The sequence below is a fragment of the Manis pentadactyla genome, chromosome 9, assembly GCF_030020395.1.
Source record: "Manis pentadactyla isolate mManPen7 chromosome 9, mManPen7.hap1, whole genome shotgun sequence".
NCBI classification, from domain to species: Eukaryota; Metazoa; Chordata; class Mammalia; order Pholidota; family Manidae; genus Manis; species Manis pentadactyla.
In genome coordinates, this window is record NC_080027.1 from 122,609,606 (window position 1) to 122,630,703 (window position 21,098).

General features: G+C 52.1%; 1 protein-coding gene, 1 long non-coding RNA gene and 1 pseudogene across 3 annotated transcripts in view; 2 read left to right on the forward strand and 1 right to left on the reverse strand.

Moving 5' to 3' along the window:
* Positions 1-20,823, reverse strand: part of TMCC2 (transmembrane and coiled-coil domain family 2) — a 35,165-nt gene extending 14,342 nt beyond the window's left edge. Inside the window, exons 1-2 of one of the 2 annotated variants that reach the window (XM_036909712.2) lie at positions 20,078-20,823; positions 8,294-8,827 (exon numbers count right to left, since the gene is read on the reverse strand). In XM_036909712.2, the coding sequence (XP_036765607.2) occupies positions 8,294-8,827; positions 20,078-20,284 (741 nt within the window). In that variant the 5' untranslated portion in view covers positions 20,285-20,823. Of the gene's footprint in view, positions 1-8,293; positions 8,828-19,050; positions 19,993-20,077 lie in introns of those variants that run through there. The other variant, XM_036909713.2, reaches the window with a different exon arrangement.
* On the forward strand, positions 10,834-14,010 carry LOC130684973 (uncharacterized). Its single transcript, XR_008999441.1, has 3 exons — positions 10,834-10,935; positions 12,402-12,561; positions 13,131-14,010. It is a non-coding gene; the product is annotated as an uncharacterized LOC130684973 (long non-coding RNA).
* Positions 14,145-14,742, forward strand: LOC118924747 (60S ribosomal protein L17-like; annotated as a pseudogene).
* Positions 20,824-21,098: the final 275 nt, after the last annotated feature.

The window sequence follows — 21,098 nt, forward strand, 5'->3', positions numbered from 1 at the left end:
AAGGCTGTCCTCTCTGCATGTCTGGACAGCCCTCAGTCTCTGGGAAACTGGGTTCCCTCCATTTTCTTCCCCCTCAATTGCCATGTCATGACTCTTTTTTCTTTAATATTCCAAATATTAAATTTTCTCTTATCTCTTCCTTTGCTCTTCTTATTGTTCTTCAGTTCCCCCCCTACCCTAACTTTTAAAAATCTTCCTACTTACTTTTATCTCTCGGGAAAAAAAGCACAAACCACACATTCTGAAGGATGGAAAACCTGAGAAGTCATAGGCTTTAGGAGCAAAGACTAACGCTCAAAAGCAGCTAAATTTAGTAGCTTAGAATACAAGGTGAGGCCTTAAAAAATCTCAGGCTCCAAATGTGCCGTGAAAATCTCCCAGTTAGGATTCCTCCATGAAAGGCTGCCACATCTCCAACACTCACCTCTTGGAAGTGGGGGTTTGGGAAATGGTTAGTATTCAGAGGTCCCCCCAACACTCAGTTGCAGACCCAGCCAGAACATGCATTTTCTTAGAAACTCATGTTCTCAAAGAGCCCTGCTTCCCCTGGGGAAATGTGAGAGGAAGGCTCATATTCTTCACAGTGACTTAAAGCAACCAAGGTGGGCCCGTTTCCTAGGAGCACAGGAGAGGCTTGGCCTTATCAGCTGGAAAAACAGGCAGAAAAGGCCAGAGTGGAGAAAGCCACAGGGTGACGTTAGCGTGCACACACTATGCCCCCTTTCAGCTACTCTCAGAGAGAGTGGAGGCCTCCTCTACCCACGGATCCTTTGCCGTCTAATGCCAAAGACACTCCTGTGTAGGGAGTCCTCCTTGGGCACAGTCATGAGCCAGATGCTAGGCAATGGAAACCACCAATCACCTAGGTCATTTTTAGGAATATCAAAATCAGTGCCAGGTGGGTAGAAAAGACAGACAATTTCATGCCTTGCATAGCTACTCTATTTTCCTGGGAGTGGACACTGAGGACACGTCCCAAAGAAAGTGGCCCAGAGAAGAAGCAGAGCCCCCTCTGCCCACTCTATTGGCCAAGAATAATTAAGAATGATTCCCAAAAGCAGAGGACTGCAACAGAACGCTTGGGGCATCCTGCTGACTCGAGGGCTCCGTGCTGGCCACGAGCTGACAGGTGATAGCCCTCTGTAAACTGCGGCATACCGTCCAGTCGAGTGTCAACACCAGGAAGGCACAAAGGGACACACCAAAGGGACATGGCCAGCAAGTCCCAGGGGCATGCCCAGGATGCCACTGAGGCCCTGAGGAGTCAGTAGGCAGGCTTGGGGCTGAGATAATATTTGGGTCTGAAGAAACCTTATATGATGAAGTTAATACTACAGAACACTTGTCTTTCCAGGGCACGGTTCACCTTTCCAGCCACCCAACGGAGGCCTCGTAGTCACAGAGTCACTTGGATCTGCTTTAGCTTTGGCTAAGCATGCTGAATTATTCACCAGCTATGGATACTGGCCCAGCTCTGGGGTCCCAGTGGTGGCGAATCTGGAGAGGTAGTTAAGATGCAGTGAGAACTGCCCAGGTCCAGACCTGAGTGAAGGTCAAAGAGGACAAAATAAGGAGGCATGTGAGTCAGCCTCTGGAGCATGAAGGAAACAGGGGCTGGGGGACAGCCAGACAAACTGCAACACCCCAGTGCCTGTCGCTGGAGAGAGAAGGGAGTTCACAGAAGGCTACCGTTTCCAGAAACTTCACTCGTTGCCTCCAGCCCTCCACTGCAGAGCAGGGAGCCTAGAAGGCATGCAATGGGGTGTGTGCATTCACCACCACTACTACTCCAGAGCCCTTGGCCACGTGGGGTAGAGACAGAGAAAGCCCAAACTGCGCCTGTGAAGAGAAAGAAGAGGCAGGAGCAGGGATCAGGTTAATGATACTGTATTTCCACTGCATCATTTGGCACCACAGGGGGCCAGAGTCACGTTTCGCATCACAGGCATGTGGAGGATCCAGGAAGGACTGTGCCTGGTGGCTCGGGAGACCTGTGCCAGCTCCCAGGCCCACACTGGCAACGCCAGCACCGGCTCCTCACTGTCTGGAGCCGGATGGCCAGGCTGCTGTTGCTACCATCCCCGGCACGCGGTCGTTGGTGGGGGGACGTCCATGACGGAGCACACCTTCCGCGGGGGCGTGTCTGAGAGAGCTGAGGTTGACGATGCTGAGCGAAGGCTGGGGGCCTGACTGGCGCCTCCCGCCTGGGTCTGGGCTGGCATCAGCTTAGCCGCCAGGGGCTGCAGAGAGCCACGGGGTCCCCCACAGCTTCTGGCCTGAGCTCAGAGTTAGGACGTCAGGCCTTGCAAGGTAACTTGGATGTTATCTAACCTCACCCCGTGGAGCCAGGGAATTCTGTACTCCCAGAACCCAGAGCTAATTGGAGAACACTGGGAACTTCTGCCTAGGAAGTCAGTCCTGGATCAGTGGGGAAGCGATGAATCAGGGCTGATTCCGGAGGCCAGCTCCCTGCTGGGGCACTGGCTGAGCCCCCAGTCCTGTTCTAAGTCAAGTCCGGAAGAAGCTGGTGCTTGTGAGCTCAGTTGTCCAGGCCTTAGGTAAGGGGCAGAGTCCTCACTTTCTGGCCCCTTTCCTGATTGGACAAGACTCCTACAAGGTAAGGGGCTTCACTTCAACATGAGGAACTCAAGTCAGACTAAAGGAAGAACTTCTCTTGTTGACTTGCCAGGTACCACAAGACACACTGGCAAATGGGCTTTTAATCACTGAGACAGGCAGTGAGGGTTCATGGGAAACCACAGAGCTGCCCGCCCTGGCCAGGAGAGCATCTGGCAGCATAGGCTTGGCCTCAAGCTACGGCCTCTGGCTCTCTCTCTGCCTAAGCAGCCTTTCCATGCAGAGAGGGAGACAGAAGGGAAGAGGAGATGAGATGGGGTGCAGGAGGGGAACAGAGAAGGCAGCTGTCCTCCTCGGCAACTGGGTGTGCGTTCAGGCTGGCACAGACCCAAGCACAAACAGGGGGGATGGTGAATCAGCAGAGTGTCACGTGCCTCCTATGGTGGCTGCGTCTGAGTGGGCAGGCTGAGGGACCTAGCTGGACCCTAGAGCACGGTCCCTTCAGCCTCCCATGTCACCTGGCCTCCAAGCTCAGACACATCAGGAGCTGGCCTGTCCCAGCTGCCACAGGGCCACGTTTGAAAACCTCTCTCGGGAGAGCCAGCCCCACCCACCTCTGGGCCCACAGGCTCCCAGACATAAATACAACAGGGCTCCTTGGCACCTGCCAAGATGAGCCTAGGTCTAAGGGTAGTCCCTCACTTGCCATCCCTCAGCGTAAACAGGGGTGCTTATCTATACCATGGCAGAGAAGAAATCTTGTTGGATACGTCTGGTGGAGGAATGCAAAAGTCAGGATATGCAGAGCCTGCTGGCTTAGGTGAGGAGCTGAACACCACTGATTTCCTTGTCTGGGGCTGGAGATAAGATGTCCACGAGGCCACAGGGAAGCATCCAGGCATGACATCTCTCCACGCTCTCCACCTCATCCTGCAGCACCTGGCCCGCTCTCCCACCCTGCCCGCCCCTGAGCACCTCTGTGCTAGGCTCCTAAAGCTGTTCAGATGCCCTGTGAGCTCCTGGCTCCCACCCCATGCTGCTCTTTGTCCTCAGAGGGGAACAGCCACTCTGCATGGAAGAGGGGCACTCCTGCTCCACCCCTCTCGCAGACCCTCCTACTGGGTGCACCTTGCATAAGCCACAAGGGGTGCACGAGGAACACAGTGACAGTGGGGGAGAGGTTTTGAACAAGGCCAAGAGGGAAGCAATGACCAAGCCAGACGTGGAAGAAATGGGAGAAAGGGGATACCAGCCTCTGACCCCTGCAGGGGCTAGTTTACTCCCAGAAAGTCTGGAAGCAGGTAATGAAGGCAGGACAGAGTTACTAGATTTTCTGGAGAATACACATTTTCTATGAACTGCTACTAAGCAAAAAAAAAGGGTATGTGTGTGTCGGGGGGGAATCATCTGCTGAGGAATCAGGCAGCCCAACTCCATAGCCAGTGTGTACACAGGTCACCTGCTGTGGCCTCCAGGCCCGGGGTCCCAGAGGTTAAGGCCACACACAGATGGAGAACTCAGGTGCCACCTGCATTCTGTATCTACCTGCCAACGCGCCAGTGCACCAACAAATGATGACAACTTTTTTTCCACTTTATGGATATAAAGAACAGAGACTAGTTACCTTGCTTAGCATCACACAAATAGCAGAAAGCAGAATGGGGAGGCTAAGATAACGACTGTTTTCAGTTTTAAAGGGAAATCATTTAAGGCACAACCTCAAAGACAGCTAACTGGGTCTGGAGGGATCAAGTAACAGCCAAACTATGGCCTCGCGGCTGAGCTGCTTCCCGGAACTGTGGGCCCCTCTGTCCCTCTGTTGCACCCCTGTTCTCTTTGGGGCCCCAGGCCTCCTACTTTCTCAGGGTGGGGGCTGGGGTGAGCCTCTCTGGGACAGCTGAGGAACTTTAGCTGCCTCCAGGGTGTTTCAGTAACTCAACTGCTGACAGGGCCTGGCCCTGGTCTGAAAGCCAGCTGGTGAGTTCTAAACAATGGCAAGGGGTGTGGGCAGTGGGGGAGGCTTATGAATTAAAAATAGATGCTAGTAATCGCCAGGGAGCTTGCTGCGAGCATGTGCGGCTGTGTTTACTAGGGAGAAGAATACCTTCTATTCATGCGCAGAGACCGGGGTGGAACACCACGGCTTCTCACACCAAGCAGTGACCTCTGGGGCTGGGGGACGCAGCTGACAGAGCAGGGTTTACTGACGGCTGGAAGACCCCTTTCCTGGAGACATGGACCTACACCCTCTCCTCAGCACCCCCGGGGCCAAACCCATCCCTGGAGGGACAGCTCCACATCAGGAAAACCGCATCACTGGAGGGGGAGTGGCAACCCAGAGATAGTCACCCTCCTCGGGTGAGACAGACGTGCACACTGCATAAAACGGTCCCTGCTTGTGTTAGTGACTTTGGACCTCAGGGCTCGTCCACACGCTAGAAGCAGGGGATCTCGTCTCCTCTCTACCATGAACTAGGCTGGGTGCCTCAGGCAGGCGGCTTGCTGATTCCTCTAAGTTCTCAGGCTGCTCATCTGTAAAATGGAGGTAACTTCACAGGGCTGTTATTAAGATGTAGCAAACAGCACAGACACAGAGCTTTAGAAAACTGAAAGTTCTAAACACGCGGTACAGCATCGTTTCACGGTACAGCCATAGGAATAACCATTTCCCCCACTACCATCCTGAACAGGGAGTCGCCCCCCACCCCAGCTCACCCACGAGCGCCTGGGTCTGGTCTTCCGGCAGCACGAAGAGAGCCCTGCCTGCCCTCCGGATACCTCGGCGGCGTGTGAAGACCGACCGAGCCCCGTGGGGAAGCCTGGCGCAGAAACTGCCCTGCCGAGGCGCCCGCCCCCGCGCCCCCACCCCCAGCCCCGCCGAGTTCCCGGTCGGCAAACATCCACAGCCCTCCGGCAGCTTACGGGCGCCCCCCGCCCACCCGCTCCGTCTGCTCAGGCAGCCAGTACAAGGTTCACAGTCTCCCTTCCGCTAAAACAGCTGTTGTACTAGAGACCCTTGCTTGACAGAAATGCTCCTGAATTTTTAAATGTATCCGCTGACTCGGCCGTGACAGGTGGGCCTAGCGGCGGCTTCACACACACCACGTGCTCGTTAAGGGCTGAGCAACTCGGTTCCCTGCGCAGGGCAGCTCTGGGTCTCCAACCCGCAGAACCACGTTAGCTGTTCAGCCGACACACCCAGATTTCACTCTTGGAACAGACTTCTCCACAGCTGGAATTAGGCTTGCAAATGACCCAGGGCCAGCATTTAAGTACTGTCCATGCAACGACCACTCCCAAATATACGTCTCCAGCCTGCATCTCTCCCCGAGACTCCAGACTGATGCATCTGACGGCTTATTTGGCATTTCCACATAGATGTTTAGCAGCCACCAAACATAACATATCCAAAGCCTAGCTCTGATTTCTGCCCTCCCCCAACAGTCCCTGCCAGATCATCTATGCCGATGGCTATTTTCCCCAAATCAGTTAATGGCAATTTCTTCTTTCCAACTGCCAGGCCAAACACCTGTGCGCCATCTTTGCCTGTGCCCTTTCTGGGATGCCCCACGTCCCCTGGAAACGCAGCTGGATCCCCGAAGCAAATCCAGGATCCAGCCATTTCTCCCCGCCTCCACCTCTCCCACCCGGCTGCAAGCCACCATCATGTCGGCCCTGGAGTATTCCAGCAGCTTCTAGCTGTACTTGGTGCTCACGACCTGGCTCGCCGCCTACACTCCGCACAGCAGCCAGAGTGATCTTCCTAAAGGGTGTGTTCAGACTCATCTTTACAAAACCTTCTGATAACTTCCCACCTACTTAAGAAGAAAGCAAAACCCCCTTTCCAGGCCTACTAGGCCCTATGTGATCTGCCACCTTCCCCACCCATCTTTCAAAAACCCAACAAAAACTAAACGGCCCCAACCCCCCATATCTGCTGTCCTTTCTCCTCAGGAGAGCTGCAGGGATGCCCCCAATTCCACCATCTCCTCAATGCACTGACACTGGTTTCTCACCAGTTACCAGTGACCCCCACTTCCCTCCCCCGCTTGTAGTGTCTGTGCACATTCCAAACCAGACCCGACCAGGTGCTCCTGCTCAGTACGTCCTTTAAACTCCTTCCTCCTTTTGCTTCCATCATCTGTCCCCAGGTGTACTCCTACGTATCTGCTGCTCTGTCCCTTAGATGTCGGATGCATCCTTGGCCTCCTCCTCACGTGATGTATCTCACTTGACCCTTTGAGGGTCTCGTCCACACCCATGCTTTCTAGCTCGGTGCTGGCTCCCAGAGTACTGGTCCCCTTCCAGACCTGTCCCCCAGGAACCCGACTCTTCGGCGGGACAGCTCCCAAAGGCACCTGCAACTCAGTGAGTCCAAAACTGAAGCCATCACATCCCTCCACAAACATGCTCCTTGTCCCATTTCCTCACTGAAGAACGCCCCATTCCTACAGCTGCCAAGCCAGAAACACTAGAATCATCCTCTGCTCCTTCCATTCCTCTGTCTTCCACGTCCACACTCTCACCTAGTACTCTTGATTCTTTTTTTTTTTTTTTCATTTGCGTGGGCTTTGTTTATTTCCACAATGTTCTTGGGTTTTACAGACAGTACTATTGATTCTAACTTCCAAGTGTCTCCTAAACTTGTCTGCTCCTTTCCAGCTCTCTGCTCCAGCCTTCACTTCTGCAGGAGCTCCAAAAATGGTTTCCTTGAGGCTACACCTGTCCCCCTTCCCAAACCATCGCCTACCTTGAGACCCAGAGTGACTTTCTCCTGCCTAATACCCTTTGAGAGCTCCAAATTACCCTTGCGATCTGGCCTCTGTTTACCTGTCAGCCCCGGCAAAGTGCTGGAAACTCCGCACACAATGAGCCACTATTAGCCCCCAACACTAGGGGGCTTGTCTGCTTTTGTACGTGCTACATCCGCCCTCCCTGCTCCGCTCTCCCCAGGGCTTCCCTGGCTCAATCATCCTCCTTCCCCAAGAGTCAGTTCAATGGCTTCCTTCTTTGCCAAACCTCCCTCCCCACCCCAGGCTCCCAGAACTTCGGTCACAGTTTTAATCCCTTTTCTGCCCGTTCAGCCACCTGTCTCCCCTCTGTGGTGACCTCCATGAGGACAGCACCTCTGACTTGTTCATTCATAGTGTGCGTGACAGGTATTTGATAAATACTTGCTACATGAATAAAAGAATGAATATAGAAATCCAGGAAGTACCAAACTATATTTTCTCCTAACCAAACAACCCTCCGTGGATCTTCCCGTCTTCCTCTGCGATTGGTAATAATAATAAGAACGATACTGTGCGAGACTCCATTCCAAGTATTTTACATATATGAACCCATTTCTCCCTAGGGCCACTCTACTATGATTAAGCCCATTTTCAATTGAGAAACTGAGGTACAAAGAGGTTGAGCGACCAGTGCAGCTATAAGTGGCAGGCAGAAGCCGGGTCGGTGCCAGTCTGTGCTCTAAACCACTGTACTACCGCTTCTTGGTAGCATATTTAAGGAACACAAACTAAAATTAGTATCAGCCTGAGCAAATATAATACTGAAAAGCCCCTAAACAAACAGAAATTAGACCTTGGGGGATCATCTCTTGCTTTTGGCTGAGTTCTACCTCTGATTCCTCAAAGGCAGGGCCCCCACTCAGCTCCCTAGGTCTAAGGCCCTAGCAGGTGCCCCTGAAAGCCCTCCTCTCGCCCCACCTCACCTTGTCGCTCACACCCTCGGCCTCCTCGGCCAGGAGGTACACGCTGCTGGCATCAGCCAGCAGCAGGGCCGTGTCGGTTGTGGAGGAGGAGCGGGGGCGGCACTGGTGCTGGTGCAGGATGGCAGCCAGGCTGCTGTCCTGGGGGGCCTTGCGCAGCAGATGGGGGCTGCCACGCTGGGGCTCCAGGGAGCTGCTCTTGGTGCGCCGGCTGCCGCCCCCACTGCTACCCCCGCCCCCGCTGCTGCTGTGCAGGCTGGCGCCCCGCTTGATGGAGGGCCGGGAGCGGATCTGCTGCAGCACGCGGTTGAAGGCGGTGGGCCGGGCGGGCAGGTCGTGCAGAGACATGGCATAGGAGACGCGGTGCATCTCTGGGGAACGCTCCTTCTCGTCTGGGGAGTCATGGTCAGACATGCCCTGCTGCTGCTGCGAATCCTGAGACGTCTGGTGCTCCCTTTCCCTCGACCGGCGGCGGCTATGGAACAGGTGCTTCAGGCCGTGGCCGAACATGGAGCCCTCTGAGAGCTGCTGGATTTTCTGAAGAGGGAGAGAGGAAGAACCCTGGTGGGTGGGAAGCTCTCAGTGCCTAGCTGGTGTAGGCAGAGGTGAGGGGTCTTTTCCCGGGAGATCAGTGTAGTTACTACAGCTGTCTGAATCTGGAAGATCCCTATGAAGGGCCCATCAGGACTAAGAGGTCACCTTGCAGAAAGGTGGCAGCTGAGACCCACCTTTCATTCCCAAAGCACCGCACCCCTATGGCCCCACAGACATTCTCAGTCACCACCTGGGTTCGGGGTCACTGGTCACGATATTCTCGTGTCTGTTCTGGCGTTCAGCGGCTCAAGCAGGCCGCACCTGGCCATGGGGCTGCAGCCTGCTGAACGGGCTCTCCCCTGACCTCCAGCCCCTCTCCTAACTCAGGCCCTCCTTCAAGCTGCGCTGCTCTTTTAGATCCATTTCCACAGACTGCAACGCCCTCTGAGAGAGCCAGGGTCATACGATCAGGTTACCCTGTTGTAGCAGACACTAATTGCCTAATTGCTTTCTTAATTTCAATTAATATTAAATAATACCAATTCCCTTTCTTTCTTATCAAAAAAACCTCATGACCTTGATGCACCGTGCTAAAAATTCTTGCTTCATCAGACTTCCTTGCAGCCGGGAGTAGCCATATACCACGGTTTGACCAATAAAACCAAGGTGAGAGTTTAACTAGAACCAATGCTTTTGCCTTCTTGATAAAAGCACTGGCCCTGCTTACTTCTTCTCATCTGGAATGTGGAGGTAATGCCTGGAGATGCAGCAGCCATCCTGCAACCACACAATGACTGGCATGATGATGAAGGCCTACAACACAACACAGCTCCAAGGGACAGGCATGGGAACTTGATGGCCCTATGGAGCCGCCAAGCCGGTTGTGAAGCCTATCCTGGCATTCTTGCTGTACAAGATTAATAAACCTATCTTTGTCTATACAATTTTCTATTTGTAGCCAATTTCATTCCTGATAATAGTTAGCAAAAAAAAAAAAACTTTGGCACTTCTGAGTTGGTGAGCACGTCCATAGGCCAAGGATGGCGCATGCTGGTTCCAGCAGGACAGAAGCTCCTGCACTCGGAACTCTTCTGGACCTCATCCTGTGCACTTCTTCATCTGGCTGTTCATCTGTATCCTTTATAATATCCTTTATAATAAACTAGAAAATATAAAAAATAAACAAACTTGACTTCTATGGGCATTCTGTGCCATGCAGTCAGTAATGTGATGCCTTCTTTTGCAAAAATATCAGAACCAGCTATCCAAATGCGTGTCTTTCTCCTCAGACTGGAACAAACCAAAGAGGCCATGGAGCCCAGCAGGGCCCCGGCCCCAGCCTTCTCTCTCAGCTCTGAGATTCTCCACCTGCTCTCCAGGCAAGACTGCTCAGAGAGGGGCGGGACCACCTGGCCAGCACGAGACATGTGATGTGATTCCAACCAGCCGCTTCTATTGGGGTGGCTGATCAGGCCAGCCCGGGCCCTCGGCAGACAGCTTTGGAGCCAGTGGGAGGCAGGCTGGGACCTGGAGGACCGCGTGAGAACCTGTATTCTGTTATCCCTAAAATGAGACTCAGAACTCAGCCATTTGGGGCTTAATGAGCCAAATCAGGTCTTCATCTGTGAGGAACGACCCACAATCTCATGAGGAAGCCTCAGTCCTTTAAAAAAAACAGCCCAAAGCATTTCATGTACTGGACTTTCATTTTTTTTTAGGAACAAACTTACAGAGTAGAAAACTTAGACCATGAAAAAACCCAGAGAGAACCACCTTCGACCTTCCGAGTTAGCTGACCCTGCAGTTACTTTACACCGCAGCACTGTTTGTGTAGATGGCTGTGCTCATACATCTGGATGTTAGTTAGGAACTATATACATATATTTGTGTAAAAGCTTCAGATTTTCATTTTTCACCTCACTTGAGTCTCCCCACAATTCTCAAAGAAGGCGGGGCCTTTACATCACCTATTTCACATCATCACGTTAAGTCACATCATCACGTATCACCAGGAACCAATGAGTCTATCTTCACGGTGCTTGTTCTCCTGCATTACCTCGCTTGAGCTTCCCGGACACTAACAGAAGAACAGCAGCACTTTCCACTTCCAGGTGAGAAAATTAAGGCTACCACCACTCCTTCTTAGGAATTTAATTCTGGGGCGGCCCTGGAGACCTTAGGTTACCCAGGGCCGGGTTTTCCCACGGAGTCACTATCCCCTCAGGGCCAGCTGAAGGCAGGGCCAAGAGACCCACCTGAATCTGCTCCGGGTAGGACCGCAAGGCCAAGGCAGACGGCCTGGGGAGGGCGCCCTGCCACGGACTTGGAAATGGCCAGATCCTGTGGCCTCCCCGAGGGATGAGCCTGGGCCCGCCGTCCCTTCTCAGGCCCAAGCTGACACCAGACCTCCCTCCAGGCATCAAGGACGGGGCCAGCTAGCTCTGGCCTTTGCCCAGCTGCTTCCGCCAAGCGGTCACATTACATCTTTCTAGCATTCTATTCCAGGTCTCCTTCTCCTCTCCCCACCATTCCTAACCTGGCTTCTTCACCTGTCTTCTGTATTTCCTCAGGTAAAAACGAGTTCCCTTCAAAGAACTTCGTGAGAGGCATTTCCTCTCCTTAAGCCCCGGAAATAGGTGGAGGTGCTGTGGATAGCATTCTGTCTGCCATATTGCCTGGGATCCTAAAATCCTTGGTCAATTGTTTTTAAAATTATACAGCATTTTTCAACGTGCTTTCTAATTTATGATGTCATTCTAGCCTGTATGGTAGCCTCACCCCAGGAGGTAGGACATGACAGATATAGTATTAGTGTCTCCATTTTGCAGATGAAGAAAATGAGGCACAGCACGGTTGAGTGGCTCATTCATACTACACAGACGAATCCCAACTTTTAGTCTTATTTACCTTCACTGGCTGATGCACTGATGCCAAGACTGAAGTAGCTAGGGTGTTTCCATGTGTCCCCGAACAGTATCATGGGCAGGAGCAAAACAAACAAAAATGCCTTGGCCAGGGCGGTTTAGTCCCCTGAACTGCAGCGGCAGGTCTGCCCGTGCCACATCGTAGGACTCAGGTGAGACCTTTAACCACTATGGGCCTTCATAGCCCACCTTCCCACCTGGTCTGTAGGTGAGGGAAAAACCCAGGGATGGTGACCAGGTGACCACAGGACCTTTGCCCCAGCAGTCCCAAGGCACCTGCTGAGGTCTAGGCATGAGGAAAAAGGACAAACACGAGGTCAGAGAACAAGGGCAGAGGGGTGTTGCTCCAAATGAACCGGTTCTTCCTCCCTTACAAGGCGCAAGGCCAGAAAGCAGGGTGACACATGGGCAGGGCTGCTTCTGCCTGTGGGTTTCTGGGAGGAAATGGTTAAAGAGGTTTGACAGCGTTTAAAAAAAAACAAAACTCAGCACATACTATAACCAGCCACAAGTTTTGGGATGAGGAAAACCATGGTGACTAGCTTGAGGGAACTTTGCCACCAACGCAGCAGAAATCACCACCTGCTCTGACTAACAGGTTCCAGAGCCTAAATGTCACTTGCTTTTCCCCGTTGACTTTTGCTTTTCCCCAGCTGCCAGAAACCGTTTTGGGGGCCAAAGGGAGCTGTGTATAGGAAGAGAGCAGTGATGTTTTGGAGTTGAGGTGGGATGCAAACAGAGCTCTCCTAACCCATGAGAATGAGCAACAACGGCCCCAGAACGTTCCAGAAAGGAGAGCTTCCCTGGAGTTGGGTGCCCGAGACCCTGTGGAGCGGCGGGAGGAAAGGCTGCTGTCTCCTGCCCTGGAACTATCTTTAAGGGCAGGAAGGACCCGTCTTCTTAGGTGCCATCTCTCTCAGGAAGAAAGGATGAACTAGATGGTTTCTGAAATATCTTTCCAGAGAGGGCTGTGGTCTGTGAACAGTTAGGCTTCATCCGTTTTCCTCCCGGGGTGTGGGTCCCCCAAAGGGGAAGTCTGCTGCAAGATCTGCAAACACAGCTGCGTGAAGGCCAAGAGTAAAATGTTCTGGGTACAGCGTCTTTAGCACCATCTGGTTAAAAATAGCCAAAAGTGGCTTCAAATTCCTACAGGTCCCTGTGTTGTTAACAACTCTCAGAAAAGCTGAAAGGATCTTTAAAAAGTCACACTAACCTATAGCGTATTATCCTACCAGGCAGCTGACTGAATAGCCCTTCCTCCCACGTGGGCTGAAACTCTCTCTCTATCCCTACCACACCTTCGGCTGGGAGGGTTCAGTGGGGGTGACTGGGTCACTGTGAGCCTTAGCAAGCCTAGGTCGCCAACGTTCCTCTATTTATAGGGTCTCTATGGAAACAGGACCAGCATTAGAGAGCTAATCGCTATAAAAACCCACAGAGTCCTACTCTCAGGATACATCGTGGATTGCAGAAGTCTCCTATTGCCCTTAAGAGGCTTTGGGTGGGGAACCTGAGGTTGGAGCTGGAGAGGAGCCATCACCCTAGGCTTGGCATTAACGGCCACAGTGATGGACAAGAGGGAACTGCTACAACCCTGCAGGCCTGTTTGGGGCTGCTATTAGAAATACAGTTATGAAAAATTTTTGGCATCATATTTTTCTTCCCTAGCATCACAGCTGACATAAAAAAAACAAACAAACAACCGATCTCAACTCAGGGGGAATGATTTCCCCATTCCCAATTTTATTTTAATTCCTTGTTCCTTTATTGCTTAGAGAATTCTGCCTGGAGCCCATGCAAGTCAGAAAAGGTGGCACCATCCACCTGGGCTTTAGGCAGAACTGATTCAATATATCCCAGCAGAGAAGATTTTTATTAAAGTTACCTGCGTGCGTGCCCTCTGCCTCTTCTCATACCACCCCCGTTGCACTGCCTCCCCTTCCACAAAGCCCCTCTGACCACATCAGTAGGCAGTGACCTCTCCGCCCTGCTCTGAACTCGAGAGAGCTCATTATCTGCACCACTCACCTTGCAATTAATCATGTACAGCCTCTGCCATGGCTTCTAGTCCTCTCTCAAAGTGTTATCCAACTTCTCACTTGTTTATAATTCTTGATGAGAATATGAGCAAGTGGAAGGCAGAAGTCCAATCATCTTTATCTTTGTGTCCTTAAGATTACCTAGCAGAGACCTCAACACAAACATGATGATGGCCTACTTATTTATTTTCTGAGTAGACAATAAATAAACAACCCCAGTCTACAAAACCACCTTCAAAAGGTTATTTAGTCCTCAGAAAACTACCTTTTCCAAAGATTTAAAGTGCTCAGTCAATGGCCTAAGGCGATCCCTGAAGTGATTTGTTGTTCACTTGACCCAGAAAACCTCAGAAATCATGCAGATCAAGAGGTTCAAATCTTCGTGTTCACTTTAAGAACACTCATGAAACTGCGAGGCCATCGAGGGTATGTGTATCCAAAAAAGCCACCAAGTATCTGGAGGATGCCACTTTACAGAAGCAATATGTGCCAGTCCGTTGCTGCAAGGGTGGAGTTGGTGGCTTGTGGCCAGACCAAACAGTGGAGATGCACACAGGGTCAGTGACCCAAAAAGAGTGCTGGATTTTTACCGCACATGCTTAAAAATGCCGAGTAATGCTGAACGTAAGAGCTTCGCGGTAGAGTCTCTGGTCATTGAGCATATCCAGGTGAATAAGGCCCCCCAAGATGAGTTCATGTCTTAACCCCTCCATGAGCTCTTCCTGCCACACTGTGATGATCCTTACTGAAAAAGAGTAGATTGTTCCTAAACCAGAAGAGGAGGTTGCACAGAACTTATCCCAGAAGAAACGGAAGAAACAGGAACTTAGGGCCCAGGAAAAAGTTCAGCATTAAGCTAAATGCAAATAAAGGTAAAAGCAGAATAAAAAAAACAAAATGCTCAGTCAGGCAGCTTTTCTTGTACCTAACCTGGATGCCTCCTGTTGCACTTTAAACCCTCGTCTGTCACCTCAGAAACTGCTAAGATTGAGCTGGCTTGGAAGGCAGTGAACACAGAAGCAAGTACCCAGACTTGTTTACCGTCTTCCCACACAGCTTGGATCGGGGCTCACACCCTTACAGCCAGCTTTGTTTTCCAGGTGAACATCACACAACTTGGCCGGAATAAGGAGGCCTTTAGCCTTTTGGTTCAAAAAGCCAAATACTGTTCTTCTCACACAAACACAAGATATACCTGCCATCCTCAACAGCTTTTTTCTAATTTCTTAACCTGGATAGAGGCTCATGTGGTTAGCTGATGAAGATGGACCCTGTCCAGGCATAGCCTCATTCTAAGGATGTACCATCCTGGTCTATGAGGATTTCCAAGGGAAATGCCACTTCTTAGAGGAGAGATGAGTTTTGAGTTGTCCTCCAAGACAACCACTGAGAAGTCACCTGAGCTGCTTTCCTCAGCTCCTGACACCCACATTTTTTTTTTAACCAAAGCAAAATTCAAGTCCTATTGGATGTTTTAGTCCCTTGTTGAGGGATTCCTGTTAATCGAATTGGCAGCTAAGGCACAATTAGATTCACAAAAAGAAGCACATTCTGTAAATACTAAGCCTGCAAGATGGTTCCCACTAGAACAACTAGGACAGCTGGGAATTCATCTAGAACCCCAAATGTGGCAGGAGAACAGAGAGCTTCGATTGCCACATGCTTTCCCATCGGGGCATGGTTCCTCCCAAGCCCACACAGGGGGTTGCTCTGAATATTCCTGAAGGCAGTGGGAGGGGACGGGCCAATCCCAGGCCTCAGGACCCACTGTCCTCCTCACACAGGTGCAGGAGGAATAAAAACAGGCAACCTCAGCGTTCTTCACCACCTTCCACTGTTCCTGACTATTTACAAGGAAAACTGCTCTTCCAGTCAAAAAGGACACTGGCAAGACAAAAGACTTGGCACTTTGCATTTCACTTCCCCCATTTAGAAAGCCCCTCTCCTCCTGTTTGGTAATTAGCATTCCTCCCTTTCTTTAATATCATGCTCTAAACCCACCTCTTCTGGTGAATTCTATAGATTTCTAATTCCACTGAATGATACTTGCAGCACCGTTAAATCTATGTGTCCCTGTTGTATGATTTTCTTGCAAGCATTTCATCCTGTTCAACTGGGAGCTCCCCTGGAGACAAAGGCAGTACCTGCTGCCACAGAACCAAGTTCCCCTTTTTCTGTTCTCAGGTCTGCTTCCATTCCTCCTCCTCTGATGAAACCTGTCCCAGAGCCCAGCTCCCACCCGAGATAGCAGGCATCTCAAGCCCGAACATCCCACTAGAACTGGGAGCCTCAGGATGTAGCACAGACATGCAGATCACACACACTCCTTCATCCCACCCACATTCCCATGAAGTAGCTTGGAGAAACTGAGACCCATACATTTAATCAAAATCCTGGGCCTTTTTTTTCAAAAAAAGGAAAACTAATAAAAGAAATGAAAATCAAACAGAAGCTTCTTGGGAAAGTCAATGTTCTCTCTCTTGACTTGGGTGGTAGGTAGGTAGATGGGGTGTCTGTTATGCTGTTGTTACTTAAACTGTACATATATGTTTTCAGACACTTTTATAGGCATGTCATATTTCACAATTTAAAATAGTGCCTTTCCCACTGAGGGCGCTCAGTATCTGCTGACCCATGATCCCTTCTCCGGGGGGTCCCCTACAGGAGTGATGAAGGAACTTGGGGCATTCAGTGGGGGCCGGAGCCTCTGTGCAGCCAGTAAAGGTGGTGAGACAGTAGGAGAATCCTATAGGATTCGCTGTGACTCTCCCTCAGCTATTTGGCTCCTTATTGCTTTTCCTGATCTTCAGGCAGAACGATCAGGGCCATGATGTGAATAGAAGCCACATGAGTTTTCAGTCAAAAGTTTTGAGTCCTGGAGCCAGAACGGAAATACTGGAATTCAGAATGTCCCTTTTCTCTTCTGGGGAAAATATTAATCCTGCTTAGAAGTCCCCTGTGGTAAGTATTCACAGGGGCTTCTGTGAGGAGAAAGAGAAGCTGGGGGGAGGTCCGGGGGAAGGCCTCTGGTCAGCACACCCAGAATCTTCCCTTCAGGAAAGGCACAGTTCTTCCAGCTGTACAGGGGGTGGGAGAGACGGGGAGGTCGGCGATTTCGTCCCCTGCTTTCAGGCTTCTAAATCTCATCAGGACAGAACCAGCTGACTGCTGTGCTCAGCCACTCCCCCCAGGCCTTAGCAATAACTACCACGTGCTGTATTTGTAATGGGAATGTGTGCTCCACGTCCCTTTCTGCAGTTTTCTTGAGCTCTTCCCCACTCCCATTCTCACTGGAGCTGGGTTTTCTTGCTGGAGAATTCCATGTACTTTTGGTCAGCCAACTCTCTCCATTACCAGCAATCCTGGCATCTCCTTCCAACTAGCAGGGAATCTGGTAGCAGCAAAGGACTAGATAGTGATGACAAATGAATCCAGACATGAACTCAAGTGGTCAGAGAGGAAACCAAGCCACCAGGGGCTGGGCAACGAGAATGAATTGTTGAGCTCCTGTTGCAGGAGCCTCTGCTGAGCTCTGCCTGCAAGGTCACATCACGTGTGTGGGGTGGTGGAGAAGGCCCCCAAAGTTCCAGTTCCTGTGACAAAGTCCACTGTCCATTTTCAGGTTATTTTTCAGTAATGATTTTATAACTGCTCCTTTAAGTTTGCTGCTTAACTGTTTTTCCTTTTCATTGGCTCTTCCCACCCCATAATCACAGATCCCAGGCCACTATAGCAGAAATTTGAAGAATGGAGTAATATGCTCCACAGTTCAGGAGGACCACAGAGCCCTTGAACCCTCTGGCTGCCCCTAGTGAGGGCACCATTCAGATCTCTGTGGCAAAGATTAAAATTCTCCCCACTCTCAAGTTGCATTCAGGTACTTCAGACAAAGCCCCTTATTTTTTGCTCCCTTTTTAAAACGATTTCCTCCATCACAACGCCTGAAGCTGTAATAAGAAAATAGTAGTGAAGCTAAGGGACCAACAGTCCTTATCTCCCAAATCTAAAATGAGAACAAAAGTAAGCCAGAACTGCTGGTCTCCCTAGGCCAACCACAGGTATGGGATGGGGGTGCTAAAAATTAAACTTGCCCCTCTCTGGCACCACCAGCAAATCTAAATAAAACAAGTCAGCTTCTACTTAGTTACTAGAGCCAGTAAAGAAATTTTTCCATCATTGGAAAACAACTTTCCCAGCACTGGAACACGTCACTAATCCTAGCACCTTTCCCAGAAAAAGGCTCAGAAAAGTTGAGTGATTTGCCTGAGATCACACAGCAAATCAAAGTTACAATGGCTCCCAAGTTCATGGCTGGCTCTGAAGTCCCTATACGGTAAACATGTTGTGATAAAGCAGGGAAAGGCCCTGCTCCTCTCTCCCCATGCTCCCACTGTGCCGGCAGCAGCCATGTTTCTCCTCTTTGTTGCCAGCGTGGGTCCACATGGCTGTGACCAACCTCAGTGGTATGTTTTGTCATTGTTGTTTTGGAGGCTCCTTTTCTCACGCCTGATCTCAATTCTGATTCAGGAAAATTCAGCAGTTAATAGCAGATGAACAGTTTTACTATATCTGCCCGGGGCCAGAAGAAAGTTGTCTTTCATACACACATGCGCGCGCGCGCGCGCACACACACACACACACACACACACACGAGGGAGAGAAATGATACAGAAAGGTGAAGGACAAGCTTCTGAAGGCAGCTTTCTCTACAGAGACAAAGATACTGCAGCCCCCTCACCACAGCCGGCCCACCTTCTCTCCTCAAGGCGACCGGGGGAAATGCATGGAGCCGGCAGTTGCCTCTGTTGGCTTGAGTTGGAGGGTAGGGGGGTGTCCAGGGCTGCTTCTCATGGACTCAGGGCAAGGGGCCCACCTGGTCACAGGATCCAGTTTGCTGGCTGCTCATCAGGATCTGCCCAGGTGCAGTAAAGGTCTGCAGCACAAGGCTCGCCCACAGCCCCACATCAGCATTAAGGCACCTGTTTCCCGTCACAGAGTGGGCTCAGGGGTGACAGCTGGGACAGGCACCAAGGACTCCTCGGGCTTGACTGAAGCACAAGCTTCCCGTGCAGAGCCTACCCAGGGTAGCTCAGCTGCATGCGCAAGGCTGCCCCAAGCCTCTGAGAAGGGCAGAGTAGACCCAGGGTTCACATGTGAATAATCACCGTAATTCTTTTTAAAGTCCACACAAGGAGCTAGCTGTCCCCCTTCTCACCGCTCCCCACGGCACGCAGGTAACACACACAGGTAAGAGCACACTCACCTGCACTCTGGCTTCCTGACTCTGAGCTCCTCAGGCCAGACGAGGAATGTCATTGGCTTATTCTGGTGAGCTCCTTAGTGGCTGCTGCCATAGGATACAGGCTTTATTTAACATAACGGAGTCCTTTGGCTCCCCTAGCCCAGACCTTGCACCCCCTCCAGAGAAAATCTCCCCGAGGCATCAATCTCCAAGGCATCTAAGTTCCTTCCTTGGTCTGACATCTTGCTCAGTCCCATGGTGAGCTGGCTTGAGAAGCCCGAGCCTGCAGTCCCTGTGCGAGCTCCAGCAATCGTGCATTATTTATCTGGGCTGTCGTTTTAATTTGGAGACGTACTCAATACAGCTTGATAATTGTCTCCGTAACCTCAGGCAGGAAAATAAACAGCTCCCAGCTGCGTGTGATCCTCTTTTTGGGTTTGTGGTTCTAACTGCCGGCTCAGCCTGTGTGCCCCAAACCAGCCCAAGCGTCACTTGGCCACCTGTCAGTTCTCCACCCTAGGGGTTCAGCAGGCAGGCAGCGATCTCCAAGCACTAGCTTAACCTCTGGCTCCACCTAACGGCAAGAAGTCCACACTCCCCTTTCACAGATGAACAAACTGAGCTTCATCCAGGAAGGTCTCAGAAGCAGGAAACTCACTCAGCAAAGGAAACTAATGGTCCTCTGCTTGGCCTCCCGCGCTATTTTCTTCCCCTGCCATCTTATGGGCGAGAAAGTGATGTTAGCTTTTTATTTAGCATCTTGGATTTCTCCAGCCCTTTGTCTGCGAATAGCACTTCAGACACATCATTCAAACCATCTCGGAAGGGTGAATCACTAGAACGTCTGCTGAATAATAAGGAACAAACACAGAGGCCTGAAATGGAGCTGAAAGACGGACAGGCACAAATGGTACCTGAGGTCCCTCCCAGCGCTCTGGCCGAACATCCTCTCTGACCTTTGCCTGGCATCCCCAAGTAAGGCACTTCTGCGTAGGACGGGGAAAGCTAAGTGCATGGCTGGGCTTGCCAGGGGAGGGTCTGCGCTCACCTTTAAATCAGGAGGCTTGCTTCGGGGACCCGGGTTGGGTGCCGCGGCAGCGCCCACATCTGAAGTTGGCCCGCCAGCAGAGTTAGCACCCGTGGCCTCCCCTGGCCGGAGGTCCGCGCCCGGGAGGTGGCAAGCGGCATCGTCGAGCCCAGCTCCATCCTCCTCGCCCTGCTGTTGCTGCAGGTCGTCCGATTTGCACCTCTTCATGGTGTATGTGGGTCGGCAAGGGGAATCTGTCCTTCCAGCGCGCCGTCTTGGGGGGGACCGCACCCTGTCTTATACTCAGAAACGCGGCCAGGGGTCTAAATTATTAACGAGGAGCGGACTCGGCTGATCACAATTTCTTGAATTTAAAAATAAATCTTTTTACAAGAGGGTGAGGGAGGGGCAAAGAAGGGGATCCTTGGTGACAGCTTGGAATAGTTCATTACGACCTGGGGAGCGGAGGCAGGTCGTGGTCGAGGCTTGACAGCAGGAGTCCTGGGGCAGTCATTGCAGCCGGAGAGGGAAGGCAGCCCCCGGCCCCCAAACTTTCTGCTTCAGGGCACGGGCAGGGTGCAGGGGAGCTGGGCGGCACAGCGCATCCCTCCCGGCCGGCCGGGCTGCTGGGCGAGGCAAGGCATGGGGCAGCCGGCCGGGCGGGTCCTCGTCAGCCGCCCTCAGCCCCCGGCCCTGCCGCCGGACCCCGCCCCGCCCCGGCGGGCCGCGGAGCCCGCAGCGTGCCCGGCCCGCTCCCCGGCCCGCGCGCCCGCCGCGCCGCCTGCTGCAAAGCCGGGACCCGAGCCCGCGGCGCGCGCAACCTACCCCGCCCAGCACCTCCTCCCGGGAGCCGCAGGCCAGGCGAGGAGCGAGTGACAACGGCAGCGGGCCAATGGGAGGGCTGGAGGGGGGCCGTCGCGCGGCTACGCTTTTAGGGTTGGTTGCACCGCGCGATCCCCCAAGAGAGGTCTGGCGCGCTGAGCTGCTGCGTCTTAGCATTGCGGAGAGCCGGCTGCCGAGTAGAGGCGGGGACGACGCGCCA